Source organism: Macadamia integrifolia, chromosome 3, assembly GCF_013358625.1.
Source record: "Macadamia integrifolia cultivar HAES 741 chromosome 3, SCU_Mint_v3, whole genome shotgun sequence".
NCBI classification, from domain to species: Eukaryota; Viridiplantae; Streptophyta; class Magnoliopsida; order Proteales; family Proteaceae; genus Macadamia; species Macadamia integrifolia.
The window spans coordinates 37,011,347-37,023,605 of record NC_056559.1 but is presented as its reverse complement, the minus strand read 5'-3'; the positions used below and the strand labels follow the sequence as shown (position 1 = coordinate 37,023,605).

General features: G+C 37.5%; 1 protein-coding gene across 2 annotated transcripts; it reads right to left on the bottom strand.

Moving 5' to 3' along the window:
* Positions 1–856: 856 nt before the first annotated feature.
* Positions 857–11,050, bottom strand: LOC122074037. Of its 2 annotated transcripts, none has more exons than XM_042638824.1 (6): positions 10,559–11,050; positions 4,413–4,498; positions 2,869–3,678; positions 2,558–2,779; positions 2,327–2,451; positions 857–2,259 (listed from the first exon to the last, which is right to left on the bottom strand). In XM_042638824.1, the coding sequence occupies exons 1-6, from the start codon at positions 10,559–10,561 to the stop codon at positions 1,556–1,558; spliced, it is 1,950 nt and encodes a 649-aa protein (XP_042494758.1). In that variant the 5' UTR covers positions 10,562–11,050; the 3' UTR covers positions 857–1,555. The 2 variants fall into 2 exon arrangements, with proteins under 2 accessions (XP_042494758.1, XP_042494759.1); XM_042638825.1 differs by having other exon boundaries at positions 4,413–4,495.
* Positions 11,051–12,259: the final 1,209 nt, after the last annotated feature.

Genomic DNA, 12,259 nt, shown 5'->3' with positions numbered 1-12,259 from the left:
AAGAAACTCGAAATCAAATGATTTTCTATGATTCTTGAGTCAAGCGATACCCTTGACCCTTTTTATCATGTAATTTTTTTTTATATTCTGATTTACTTTGAAGACAAGAAATTTTTTTTTTTTTTTCTGATTTACTTTGAAGACAAGAGATTGTTACTTGATCTTATGGCTCTTTTATCAATAAGAACATGCGTAAGAGCATCAACATAAATAAAAATTTTAATTTCACAAAGAGGGAACAGTAATTTTATATCCCTCTACATTTGAGCGCAAGCACCACGTGATCAAGCTACTTATTTCACCGTGGACAACGGTCATATGAGCAGACTACTTTTCACCTTATTTTTAATGCTCACCTTTCTAACTGCATCATTATTTTTATGCTGTATTCGGCAGCCAAGACAAAGAGAAGAATTGTATTTTTCACTTGGTTTAGGAATTTCTTTTTGTACTTGACATGTCATGATCCAAGAGAAAATTTAACTTTTGAATTTCAAAATTCCCCTTGAGAATTATAAAGTTTTCTTTTACTCTCAAAAAATAAATCTTGTCAAAAAAACAAGAAAACATGAGCAAATACAAAAACTTTTTTTTTTCTTCTCTTTCTAATGATAATTAAACATGCATACTTTTCTTATTTTTTCACCATTTCATTTCTTTTCTTTTCCTTTTTTTTCTGGATTTTTTTTTCTTTTCTTCTCTCGGCTACCAAACATTGCCAAAGTTCCATCTCACATGTCACGTTTCACGTTTCACGTTTCACGTTTCACGTTTCAGCCAAATCAAATACTACTAAACAAAGCATTGAAAAGTCTAGCTCTACCAAAAAGGATGCATGGGTAATCAAGAGTGCGTATTGACACAGTTGGGAAAAAATTCTCTTATTTCCTTCCATGTATCACAATTGGGTCCAAATCACAAAAAATACAACATGGAAGAAAAGATTTCTCATGGTGCAAATAGAGCAATACCAGCACACCAGTGGTGTGATTCTAGCTCATGGTGCAAGTCACAAGTTCCATTATCACTCCTACCCTTCCACTTGTAATGTCTTCAGAGACTTTGATCTCCCTCTCCCCCCTACTCCATCCCACTTCCCACTCAGACGATAAAAAGAATTAGCATCTAAAGACTAATTTAGTAACTTACAAGTTTACAACCTATTGGTCACTTCTATTTTCAGGTAAAAATCTCATTTCCTTCTAAAATCTGCAGAAGAAACCAGAAACAAGAAACTACCCGAACACTGAGCCAATGCTCTTCAAGAACCAAAGCGTTCATCAACAAGCTCTTCTTGACGACCATGTACATACCAAAACCCATCAGAGCATGACTCTCACAGTTTACGGGTACCAGAGCCTAACAAGAAGAAGGGCCCATGAGAGCAATCATGATAAAACTTGCAGCATTTTGCTAGCCAAGGCCAAAACAGATAACATGTCAATCAGCTCTTCTTGGCATGGAAAGAAGACTATAACAGCTTCTATTTGTCCCAAAGGCTGTCCTATGTCACAACCAAAAGCACAAGGAATGGCATACTACACACCTGAGAGAGTCATAGCAAAAACTCTTGGAATGTCCCGTTATTTAGACCAAGAGTGCAAGATTTATCAATAAGCTGCATACACCCAGGTGACCTACTTTTGGAATCCTCCCTACCAGATCGACCTAATGCCAACTCCAGGTCCACCTCAATGCTGCTTCCCGCTTTTGAAACAACAGCAATATCTTCCATCTCTAATGGAAACAACTCCAAACAGGGTCCTCCAATTTCCTTGCTCACTTCCGAGGAATCTAGCCATGGCCCTCCACTGTGTAATAAAACTACATCACAATCTTTTATCTTCGCCTCCCCTTTCTCATATTCGTGCAGCTTTTCCTTTTCTTCATATGCATGCTGCTCTTCTTCTTTTTCATATGCATATGCAAGCTGCTTCTCCAGGTCATGTTCATTATCAACCGACTTCTCGACAATGTCAGTACAATCAAATAGAGAAAAGCCAGAAGATATGGCTTTCTGATGCAGAGGAGAATGTGGTAAATCAGAACCACAGCTGCTAAGAGGACTCCACTGGCTCCAGGTCTTAATGGAGCCTCTCCCTTTTTGGCTGCCAAAATCATCTGCTGACATGGATGGCATGGCAGTGATGGCACACTCAATGCCACTATCTCTAATCAAAAGATGCTCAGCAGGTTGTGGGGGATGTGAAACTTGCTTCCTCCTAAATACACCCCAGAGATAATAGTCCCCACGAAATCCTGTGAATCAACAAGTCAATTGTTAGCCAATCGAAGGGAAGATAAGAAGTAAAGGTTCCTAGCTTACTTTGGTATAATGGTGGCAATTGAAGAGAAGAGAAGATTAGGAGGTCTGCATTATCAGTCACACATTTCAGCGCAAGGTCCCGATCAATTATTTCATAAAGAATCCCATCGAACAAAGCTTTGTCACTGTAACAATTCAATATCACAATTCATAATGTTCAATGAGAATGTGTCTTCGAAACCAGTACTGAAGTTTATGAAAAGATAAATAACATAAGATGCAGAAAAATACCTTTTGCTTTCAGGGAAGAAATAAAGACCAATATTTTCATCAGTAGGGGGAGATCTACTGAAACTCGGTGGCCAGGCATCGGGCCTTGGCAGCATTTTCACTCCAATAAAAGTTGGCAGTGCATTTGCCCCCTCTAATACCTTGAGGCATGCTTTGTTTGATAAATGGGCAACAACACCTACTTCTTTACGAGACTTTTCATTACATATGTTAAAGCATCCCCTAGCAGGACAAGCCAGCAAAAATTGGAAGTTAGCATCAGATATCAGATTAGCAACAGCAAAACACAACAAGAACAACAGAATTCTCACCTCCAGACAGAATCAATGACCGGCTGTGCAGGGCCATAGTAACCACTTTCTGGACCTGGCATATGGTTTGAAATACCAAAAGGAGCATTCCTGACATCTAGAGCTACTGGAGAGTTTCCGTCTTCAGCAGATCCAGTATCCTCTTCTGAAATCTCCTCGTCCTCTAGTATCAATTTTCTTCTCTGTTTTTTCGACTTATTAGCTCCTTCATGATTATCATCAGAAAAGTGTTGATGATAGCTTCCATTATATGGAAGAGGATAAGTTGTTATCTCAGCAGGAAGGGCAAAATGAGATGACTTATGGCTTGACAGACCAAAAGGAGCATCCCTGACATCTGAAGCTATTAGAGAGTTTCCGTCTTCAGCAGATCCACTATCCACTTCTGAAATCTCCTCGTCATCCAGTATCAATTTTCTTCTCTGTTTTTTCGACATCTTAGCTCCTTCACGATTATCCTCAGATAAGTGTTGACGATAGTTTCCCTTACATTGAAGATGATCAGTTGTTACCTCAGCAGGATCAGGCATATCCTCATTCATCTGTGTGTCTCCCTTCAAACAAAGGTTATGAGATTGTAGTGCAGTAGCAGTGTCACAATTCTGCACATCTGTCTCCACTTTTGAGAAATTGATTGTATTATTCCTCTTCCTACTCTTTTTTCTCTTCCTAAACCTAAGGCGTTTACTCCTCCTGACAGGGTGTGAACTAAGACTGTTTAAGGCAGATGAGGCCTTGGGTGCACATTGCTCACATGACCAAATGACAGAGACACCTCGATCACCATCGGGTAAATTGTCCAAGCAGTAGCTGGAGGAAACAAAAGGCATAATTCTTTTAGTTAATAAAATACCATATACAACACAAAATACATTAGTTGCTATCTCCTTGCTTTTCTTTCCCCCAACCTTTTTTGTAACCATTTATGTGCTTTTTTTTTTTTTTCGAATATACGTGTGTTCAGTAAGCACTATAAGTGAAACCTTTTTAACATCTCTGTATTAATGTATTAATTCACTCTCGGTGAGATGTCAGCATTCATTTTTATTTTTCCTAATTTCAAGAGAAAAAAAAACTTTACATCAACACTAAGCATAATATCAAATTCCAACGAGACATGATACCACTCATAGTTCTGTCTAGCCATACAATTCCCCATGTTAGCTGTTTTCTTTTCTTTTCTTTCCACCCGATAATAATTTCATTGCCTATAAAATATCCAGTGTTTTGTCTTTCATCATTTAGACTAGTTTATAAATATTATAGTTTTCAATAGAGGACGGGCCTCGACACAATGGTAAGGATGCTATATCGCAACCTAGTGGTCGTGGGTTCAAAACAGCCTCTTCACAAAAAGTGAGGGTAAGGCTGCGTACATATGTCCCCTCCCCCGACCTTGTAGTAGCGGGAGCCTCATGCATTGGGTATGCCCTTCATAAATATTAACTTCCACCAAGGTTAGAACTAGAGTAGTCATTTCTAGGTAATTAATAACCTTCATTAAAACTAATACAAGAGAACTGCTAGACCATAATGCAACTTACAGGTGCTCAACAGTCACTTTACACTGGGAACAGTAAATTAGACAATCAGAATAACCCTTGTCACCACATTTTTGGCAAATCTCCTGCTGTCAAGAACAAGACAAGACAGTTAATGCTCAATGCTTATGTCACGAGACACATTATCAAATATCTAAAATAAAAAATCATGGTAAAAGGTTAAAAATCCATGGCCATGAATAAGGTGACAAACTGTAATACAATTTTTTCCCCCAAGAAAGACAAAGGGCCACGCTATATAGTATATACAACTGTGCAGAAAACCCAAAAAATAAAACTTTTTTTTTTTTTATATCTAAAGCAGAGCTATATATATTGAGACATACTTCCATAAAAATTTATCACTCTTTCAATTTGATCAATAGGAGGGGGGACTGTTGCAATAAACACCAAACTCTTCAACACTTAAAAGTCATTTGGGAAGAAGCCTCCATATTATAGTTCAACCATTCTTGTTTTCAACTAGTGTAAGATCCACCATTTTGATTCACAGAGAAAAAAAACTTCAATTTTCCTGGATGAACCTTCAATGGGTCTTACATGAGAACATTATTTCGGGTCATACTAATTAACACTGTTCAAAGGATATCTAGTTGTTGGAGGTAGAAAAAATAGCATGCTGAAAAGCTGATATGACCCTCGATTCTTTCCTTATTTAATTTATCACGTCTGTGCGATAAGGGTCATAGGGTATAAATTGGGTTTAACTAATTTTTTGAAAGGTTTCAAGTAATTTTAACCAGCTTTTATTTTGTTTAGCATCTTCTTTTTTCTTTTGTTAATATTTTGATGTTTGTATAGTTATGAATCACAAGTGACCGTGCAAGCATGCTTTTTTCTTAGAATGGAACACGAGTTATCTCCAACTTGTTCTTTCTTTTACTTTTAGGATAAATAATCCAATGATCAGAATGCAAAGGAGAGGGGGAGATCCTTACACCAAAGATGCAACCTCCAACCACCAGTCCCTCTTGAATCCACCAAATCACTACAGTGGAATCGCCTTCAATAGAAGGCCTCAACGGGCCCAACAAATGGAGCTAACATAAGGACAGATAGAGCAGCTTCCACCTCGGGCCAAACTAAATCGCCCTTTAGTATCAGAATTGAATGGCAAAAGGATCATACTCAAATCTGTCTTTTAATCCCCCCCCCCCCCCAAAAATGGTAATGCTGCTAGACGTCCTAAAAAATAAAAAGTAATCACCAAAAATGAATTGGATGACCACATTTCACAAGGGAGACCACATACTCAAAGCCTACAAAGACGAAGTAATTAAAGACAATGCCACTAACAAGCACGGTTCTAGTAATTTCTATGTTGCACAGCCAACTAGCAGCTTAAACATCGCTATGTCTTTCCTCACCACTTCTCCAAGAGTCATTTTGATACAGATACAGCTGCACTTACCTGGTTGGACCAGGATGACTGGCTGTGGAAGCCAAGGGCCAAGAAGAACCGGTCTAGCCCAGGGTTTTGGTCCAACAAGGGTTGGAAATAAAATTAGTAGTTACTTAGTATTTTATTTCATGTTTTTTACTTTCCAAACTTGAACGTAGGAGTAGGATTTATTTCCTTACTTTCGTTTTCTTTTTATTGGTTGTTCCCTAGTTTAGGCTAGTTTCCATTTCAATTAAGTTTCTAATTTTGTCTTTATTTTTCTATATATTGGTTGTAACCAACGGAAGACTTAGAATGATTTGAATGATGAATTAATTATTTTGGTTGAACTTTGTGGTTATGCTTGGTCGTGTGAATTTCCTCCCCCTCCCCTTTGTGTGATTCTTCCCTTCTTCCCTAAGGGCCCTCCATCAACTTGGTATCAGAGCAAAGGATGCCCATCCACTTCCCTTCCATCTCTCTTCTTCCATTCCCATTCCCTGTTCTGGTTCCTACCAGGACAGAGAAATCCAAAAAAAAAAAAACAATTCTGTCCAGAATTCTTTCGTTAATCTTCCTTACATAAAACCAAATTGGTTATCCATAACACTCGTTTCCTACCTGAGGCGAGTTTCAATAGTTTTCATACCCCCTAGTCATTAAGGGTATACCCGGTGCACAAGTCCCGCATGTGCAAGGCTAGGGGGTGGGGGGCGAGAACTACATAGCCTTAATTAACCTTATGGTTGTTATAGCAACAAATACTCCACCACTATGACTAAACTTCTTACAATCTTTCCTTACTTAGCAAGCATAAACAAATTCACGTCCAAAGACCTAACTTTCATTTTGAAACACTAGACTCAAAACTAAAATGATATAAAAAAAAATTCCATACCCATAAAACAAAATGCAATGAAAGAATGAACATAGAGTAAACCAATTCTCCAGTTGTCACAAGATTATTAAATATTAAAAGCAAATGAAAATTAAGATAGTTGGACCCCACAAAAATGATTAGACTCAAGGATCAAGGACTAAAAGATTTGGTCGAATCAGACGGGATTCAAATGTGCAATGAGGTAAAAAGGAAGCACTTTAAAAAATATGTACAAGGGAACACTATTCCATACATCACACTAGATAAATATCATATTCATGAAATATGATTCACTTTCAAGATGCCTTGGTGGTGAAATGGTAGACACGCGAGACTCAAAATCTCGTGCTAAAGAGTGGAGTTAGTCCTCTTCAAGGCATAATATTGAGAATGCTCATTGAATGAGCAATTCAATAAGAGATCTCGGATCGAATCGATATTGATATATCGAGTATTTGTTGATACGAAGTATTCCGACGATCCCCTGAGAGGGAAAAGGTTTGAATGGCAATAAAACTTCATTCACTACGTCTCAACAAAATATATTTCCTTCAAAAGAAATAGATCATCTTGCTACAGAGGCCAATCATGAGCTTACATAAAAAGCAAACAAGTAAAAAGGGTAAGCAGCTTAAGAAGCTAACTTGACGATTAGGCTATGTTTGGTTGCTTTCCGTAATGAGGTAGGAAGGGAAAATTAAGAAAGAATAGGATATGCAATTGTTTTGTCACATACTTCGGAAACAAAAAACTATTGGGGAAGGGGGAACTGCTGCTTAAAAGAATATCATTGGTTTTGTGTCTCATCTTACACGGGTAAATAATGTAAGATCAAATCACAAGAATGGTTTAAAGTACCTCCGATACCGATACGATACCCTCCAATACGTATCTTAAATTTAACCGACCGATACGATACACACCGATACGATACATTGAATTTTTACAATCCTTTCGTATCAATATATATATATCCTACGATACATACCGATATGCACCAATACACTATCGATACGTACGATACTCTATGAAAAATATAAAATTAAGGTGAAATATACGTTTCGATATGTATCGGTAAGAATCAATGAGTATTTATATGTATCGATCGGTACATATCGATGAGTATCAGTACGTATCGGTGAGTATCAGTACGTTTCGGTGAATATCGATATGTATCGATACAGTGCGCTACAGTCATATAATGGCCAAGATGGGTATTTTTTTAGAAAACACAATTTTTTGAGAGGTTTTTGTTCCAAAGTTGCTGCCAGCCATATTTCTCTCTAATTAAAGTAGAAATCAAGGTTGGGAACAAGGATTTTACATTTATGGGACAACTACAAACCTTGAATTCTTAGTGCGATACTCTCAATTTAGTGTTTATGCATCATACATATTATCAATAGTTTTTTTAACAAATTTTTTATGCAAAAGTGTTTAAAAAGGTGTTTCATATCCATTTATGTGCGTATCTTTAGTGTATCTTAGCGTATCTTCGATACGATACAATACCCTCCGATACGTATCTTAATTTTGGTCGACCGACATGGCAACCGATACTGATACTTTAATCCTTGATCACAAATGATCCAATCCCAGGCAAGATCTTTACTAAATCCAATATAAACCAAATTCAGGGACAGGAAGGATGAATAAGAAGGATCACACAATTACACAAATCTAACTTGGGGAAAGAAATCGCATAAAGAAAGAGGGGGGAGAATCACACACAACCCTAAGCCTCTCAAACATTCAAACTCAATTCATCTTTTTTCAAATCTGTCTTAAACATTGAATTTATACAAATATTTAAAAGAAAATAATAAGACTCCTACTTAGACTCTAAAATAAGAAAATAATAAGACTCCTACTTAGACTCTAAAACAAGACAATAATGAGACTCCTACTTAGACTCTAAAACTGAAACGAGAACCCTACTTCTCTTACGTATCCTATCCCAAAACAAATATGATAAAGTAAAAGACATATTAATAAATTAAACTACTACCAGCCCACTCTAACTATGCTAATGAATTAAATCTCATTTTCCTACTTTCTACCCATATTTGTGGCCCATTACAAAGAAAACCTATAGGAACAAAGGCCCAACACATACATAACCCAACCCAAGGCTTATTTGCAATAAAATAAGCCCATTAACTAACTTATCTGCATCAATTCCCCCGAATTTGAGAAATAGAACGGGAGAATCAACACCAATCGATCAATATCCATCTTTGCCTATACGAAGTCACCATCAAAACTATGATCGAATGCTATGAAATCCACGATGCGAAGTTCATTGATGAAGTAGTGACTCGGAAAAATAAAATCAACCAGTTCACTGAAGAGTTCAACCAATTTAAATTTTTTCACAAGTTGATCATCAACTTCCAACGGTGTCATCTCATCTTCTACCACTGGTGATTCATCTCCTAGTTCGTCTATCAGTTGTTCAATGGCTGAGATCGCATAGTTGAAGGTAGAGTTACTATGGTTTTGAAGTCCATGCAATGACGTTGAGTCTCATCGAGCTTCTCTTGCATCAATTGCACTTAATACGTAAGATCGAATCACAAGTGATCCAATCCCAAGCAAGATCTTTACTAAATCCAATATAAACCAAATTCAGGGACAGAAAGAATGAATATGAAGGATCACACAATTGCAAAAATCTAACCAGGGAAGAGAAATTGCATAAAGAAAGAGGGGGGAACTCAACGCCATCAACAAGTCTTCATCTACATCTTGGCATTTGTATTGCAAGCATTAAGAAGACTTCAAAGGTGCATTCTATCATCATTGCATATTTCGTTTGCACCACACTGGAGGTAATCCTCTATTATTCCACTTCTCTTATTTCTCTGTTTTTACATTAAGTCTAGACTATATTATCCCTAGCTTTATGTCTTTCCCATTAAATGGGTATTCACAACCACCGCCCAAGGGAGTTTCAAAAGGAAGCTGGCAATACTAGGCTTCTCCTCTCCCTCTCACAAAGTGGGAAATAACACACTAGAATTCTTGGATAACCAAACAACAATGATATTTTGTCGTATATTTTCTCTTGACTTCTTATTTAAACTAATAATTAGTGAAGGAAAATTGTTCTTTTCTCTTCTTCTTTTTTTCACCCAAGAAGACAACCAAAAACAGCATCAGCTTTTAAAACCCCAAAAAATTAAACATATACCCAAGATAGAGTCCCCTCACCCCCTGCAAAATAAAACACTCTATGCCTGCATAAGAAACAAATCCCTAACAATCAAGGACTAGAGGCTGGGTCCTAAAAATTGGTATATCATATTTCAGCTGAGTCACAAGTTTTTAATCTACGACTCTACCATCAGTAAAAGGAGCCTAATTTTTTAAGTTCACCAGAGGAGAATGAACCATTGATAGATTAAAATAAAATAACGGAAAGAACAATGTCGACTCTTAATAGAATCTAGAAATTAACTACTCTCATGGGTATTCTAATAAGATATATAGAGATACATGTCATAAAGAAGAGAAAGACTCAACATTGAGCTCCATGTCCTTCAAGTTTCAACAAAATACCGAGTTTCAAAAGACAACCTATAGTTGCTGAGGAAAAATCACATCATGATAATCTAAACCTAACGATGACAAGGAAAGAAGCAATCCCTCCCCAAACTTATTTCTATTCACCAAAACGTAGAAGTGACACTACCAGATACAGATAAGCTAAACCTAACGATGACAAGGAAGGAAGCAATCCCTCCCCAAACTTATTTCTATTCACCAACATAGAAGTGACTACCAGATACAGATAAATGAGAGGAGAAAAAGCAACCGCATTTGCTTTTCAAACACTTCGAATCTAGAACATGAAAAATACATTACCATGATCGCTGCAGCTTCAGTAGGCAGAACCGTAGCAAGAACAAGAGAGAGAAACAGATTGGATCTTTTCGTCTGCTGAAAAGTACGGAACAAAAAAATGAAGGTTGAAGGGCTTTGAAGAACTCCTTACTGTATAACAAGTGAAAAAATGGTGACTCCTTGATACACAGTACATGGTAGTAAAGAAGATATTGATGGGAAAATTTGGGAAAGTACTCGAGAGGACTATGAAGGCGAACTTCTCAATAAACCCAGAGAGGGAGAGTGTCGGTCTCTCCGCTGTTGCTTCCTCTAATCCTATCGCTTCTAAGACTGATAAAGAAATTAAATAGGGTAATATTAATAGGGAAAAGGTTGCTCTCAAGCCCTTCTCTGTTCTCTCCTAGTGATAGTATGACTCTGTTTGCTCTCTTCACCCCTAAAGGCCTTAATACGAATTGAGGAGGAAGAGGGGGAGGCGCAGTCCCCTCTTTATGCGCTCAATGGTTAGGGTGGGAGGTGGCATTACGCTTTACGCCTCCGGGTACATAAAACCGTTTTTCCGTTTTCCTTTAAAGCTGTGTTTGGACGGTAAGAAAAATATGCAATTTACAAAAGAAATACTAGGCGTTGGATTTATTTTCAATGTAAAGGCCGAACCGAGAAGGATATCATATTAGCAAGGGTTTTTTCTAGGGGTATAAATTTGGACCTGATGGCCTGAAATCACCCAGGCATGCCCTAAGCCCCAAAAAGGTCTGGGCTAAGATTTCTAACTTAAGGGTATGTTAGGGTTGAAAAACACTAACCCCGGGTTAGGGTTGTGCCAGGCTTGGGTTGAGTCCTATGCCCAGCTCAGCCCAGTCTGACTTTGATTTTAATCGTGATTTATATAATTTAATTAGAGTTATTATCATATCATTTTATTCAAAATAATGAAATTTCTATCCTTGATTCTTATGTCAAATATCTTGAACATCTATTACCTTAAGTTAAACAATTTTTGGGAATAAAAAAAAAAAAGAGTTAAAACTTCTCACTTCACTATTTTGGTAACAACAACATGCACCCTTATTCTCTACCGAAAAACTTAATGATGAGGGTAAAAATACTGTTCACCAATCTGGTCGTGACATGTTGCCTAATGTGGGGAAGTAGGCAATTAGCAGAGGCATACCTGACCTATGACCTTAGAGAATTGCCGTCTGTTGATTGGATTTTAATAAGCCAACCATCCACATCATCCCTGGGAAAATCAACCCCTCGGGTCCTCTCTTAGGGGATCTCCCAAGTTAGGGGTGTCAATTCCTAAACCGAACCGGTAAAACCGGCCGGACCGAACCGATAACAACCCGGACCGAACCGAACCAAAGCCTTATTGGTTCGGTTCGGTTTCAAGTATTGTAACCCCAAAACCAAACCGAACCGCACCGAAAACCGGATGAACCCGAAACCAAACCGAAACCGGCTCAAAACCCGGACCGAAACCGAAACCAAACCGGTAAGAAACCGAAACACTCCAAAATTCATTAAAAAAATTAAAATTTGAATAGTTTTGTATACATTTGTATGGAAAATCGAATTCAAACTAGACCAAAAATCAAAACCAACCCGGTTACAAATCGATTTAAGAAATCGAAGTTCAACAATTCATCATTTGGTTGTTTCCTAATGGCTCCATACCGGTTTAAAAAACCGATCCAAACCGAAATGAACCTAATA

What these genes read in the sequence shown, in the direction of transcription:
- LOC122074037 (XM_042638824.1), bottom strand. An exon ending in AAAGTGACTGTTGAGCACCT is followed by an intron (nt 3,679 to 4,412) that starts GTAAGTTGCATT and finishes TGTTTCCTCCAG; the next exon opens with CTACTGCTTGGACAATTTAC. An exon ending in ATTGCCACCATTATACCAAA is followed by an intron (nt 2,260 to 2,326) that starts GTAAGCTAGGAA and finishes GTTGATTCACAG; the next exon opens with GATTTCGTGGGGACTATTAT.